General features: G+C 44.5%; 1 protein-coding gene across 1 annotated transcript; it reads left to right on the top strand.

The window, feature by feature from the left end:
- Positions 1-394: 394 nt before the first annotated feature.
- On the top strand, positions 395-1375 carry mc4r (melanocortin 4 receptor; the record flags this gene model as incomplete). The annotated part of the gene is made up of 1 exon (XM_079819218.1): positions 395-1375. The coding sequence occupies one exon, from the start codon at positions 395-397 to the stop codon at positions 1373-1375; it is 981 nt and encodes a 326-aa protein (XP_079675344.1).
- Positions 1376-2479: the final 1104 nt, after the last annotated feature.

Here is a 2479-nt window from a genome sequence, read left to right as displayed (position 1 = left end):
AGTGTGGCTGTGGGGGCAAGAGTATCTCACTCAGCTGCCTGCCAAGTGCTGGAAGCACTCTGGAGACTGAATGCCTCACTCTGAAAACTGCATGTTGCCGTGTGCACTTCTACAGAGTCAGTGTTTTTAGATGCGGTCAGTTGTCGCTGTCTCCAATCCTCTAATTCTCTGTCTCTATTCGTCTTGTGCTTTTATGTGGGAGGCTCTTGAAGCCCATTGTTGGGTGTTTTTGCTGCTTTGGAGGAAGAGTTATCTCTGAGGTGAGGTGACGGATGTTTATCCAGTATCTGCTTTCTTTGATCTACATGCCGGAGGATGTTCAACGTGAACCTGATGACCTCGTCAGACTGAATTAGATATAGATCAAACCACTGACCACAGATATTTTAGGGAAATGAACACCTCACATCATCATGGACTTCATCATTCGCACCGGAATCACAGTCAGGGAGCTCTGCCGGTGGGAAAGCCTGATCAGGGCGAGAGAGGATCAGCCTCTGGATGCTATGAGCAGCTGCTCATCTCCACCGAGGTCTTCCTCACGCTCGGGCTCATCAGTCTCCTGGAGAACATTCTGGTGATTGCGGCTATTGTCAAGAACAAGAACCTCCATTCTCCCATGTATTTCTTTATCTGCAGTTTAGCAGTGGCGGACTTGTTGGTCAGTGTCTCCAATGCTTCAGAAACGGTCGTGATGGCACTCATCACGGGGGGCAACCTGACCAACCGTGAGAGCATCATCAAGAACATGGACAACATTTTCGACTCGATGATCTGCAGCTCGCTGTTAGCCTCCATTTGGAGTTTGTTGGCCATCGCGGTGGACCGCTACATCACAATCTTCTACGCCTTGCGCTACCACAACATCATGACCCAGCGGCGGGCGGGCACCATCATAACCTGCATCTGGACCTTCTGCACAGTCTCCGGCGTGCTCTTTATCGTGTACTCGGAGAGCACCACCGTCCTCATCTGCCTCATCAGCATGTTCTTCACCATGTTGGCGCTCATGGCCTCGCTCTACGTCCACATGTTTCTTCTAGCCCGGCTGCACATGAAGCGCATTGCTGCCCTCCCCGGCAATGGCCCTATCTGGCAGGCAGCAAATATGAAGGGGGCCATTACCATCACTATCCTTCTGGGGGTATTCGTAGTGTGCTGGGCTCCCTTTTTCTTGCACCTCATCCTAATGATCTCCTGCCCCCGGAACCCCTATTGCATCTGCTTCATGTCTCACTTCAACATGTATCTGATCCTCATTATGTGCAACTCGGTCATAGACCCTCTCATCTATGCCTTCAGGAGCCAAGAGATGAGGAAGACCTTCAAGGAGATCTGCTGCTGCTGGTATGGACTGACCTCTCTCTGTGTATAAGGTTTTCTGTTTGACGTTAAGATACTGATTGTGAGACGCCGGCTTGCAAGATAGCACAAGACAACAAATGGACGATGCTGAGAATGTAGGAGATATGATTATACAGCATAGCTGTGCTCTTTTATTTGATGCCCTGAGAAATGTGATACTGTGGCTGTGCTGACCACAAAAAAGTGAGCTAATTTGAATGACTCAAGGATACAGTTCAAATCTTTTTTGTTCATTGACACACTGTTTTGGTGTGACTCATTAATTTTATCTACTGAATAAGACATCAAAAGTGCCAATATTTAAAGCATTATATGATAGAATATTTATGCTGTGTGTTGTGATTCAGTGACTCAAGCACATGCACAATATGATTATGTTCTGTTAGCAGGTTGGTGCTTAATTATCCAGCCTGAAGACCATTGCAGCTTGATAAATGTGTTTCAGACTGAATTTATTTTTATATTTTTTAAGTTGATCTTTTTTTTTTTTTGCCATCCCACCCGATTGTGCAATAAAAAACAAAAAAAATAGCAATTATGCCTCATAGATTTTCTTGTGGAATTGTTAAAATGATAGCTGATATGATGCCCTGCTGAGGATTTTGCTTTACTTCACATGTTACTCAGTCTTGGTTTACTTTAGATTTTATTCCATTTTCCTTCCTTCCCAGCTTCAGTCTTGGAGCTTAAAAGGTAAATCATACAGGCTTTTTTTGAAGGTTAACCTATTGTGCTGCATAGACTCTCATCTTGTGCAACTACATACGAAAGGATTTCTGTCAGTTGGCACTTTGCACATTCACTAAGCTCATATTTATATCCATGATTTTCCTCTCTTCCAATGATATTACTTGACCTTTAAATCAAGGCCAACTCAACTGAATGTCCTAAAGAAAATATTATGATTATTTCTCTCAGCAGGCTGAGGTCTATAGGAGAAAGCTATCACTTGGCATTCCAGTTAGCAATGATAATGGCTTAGCTGGTGACCTTCTGGAAATAGTTCTACACAATTTCAATTCTGCCATCTTTGACCATTGGCACTCTTTTCTAAATTACAGGTGGTTTTGGGCGAATCACCTAAGCTGTACATGACAAGCTCTCTGGAGCCACA

The sequence above is a fragment of the Gobio gobio genome (assembly GCF_949357685.1).
Source record: "Gobio gobio genome assembly, chromosome: 6".
In the NCBI taxonomy this organism is placed as follows: Eukaryota; Metazoa; Chordata; class Actinopteri; order Cypriniformes; family Gobionidae; genus Gobio; species Gobio gobio.
The sequence above is the reverse complement of the archived record's forward strand: the minus strand, read 5'-3'. Positions and strand labels throughout refer to the sequence as shown.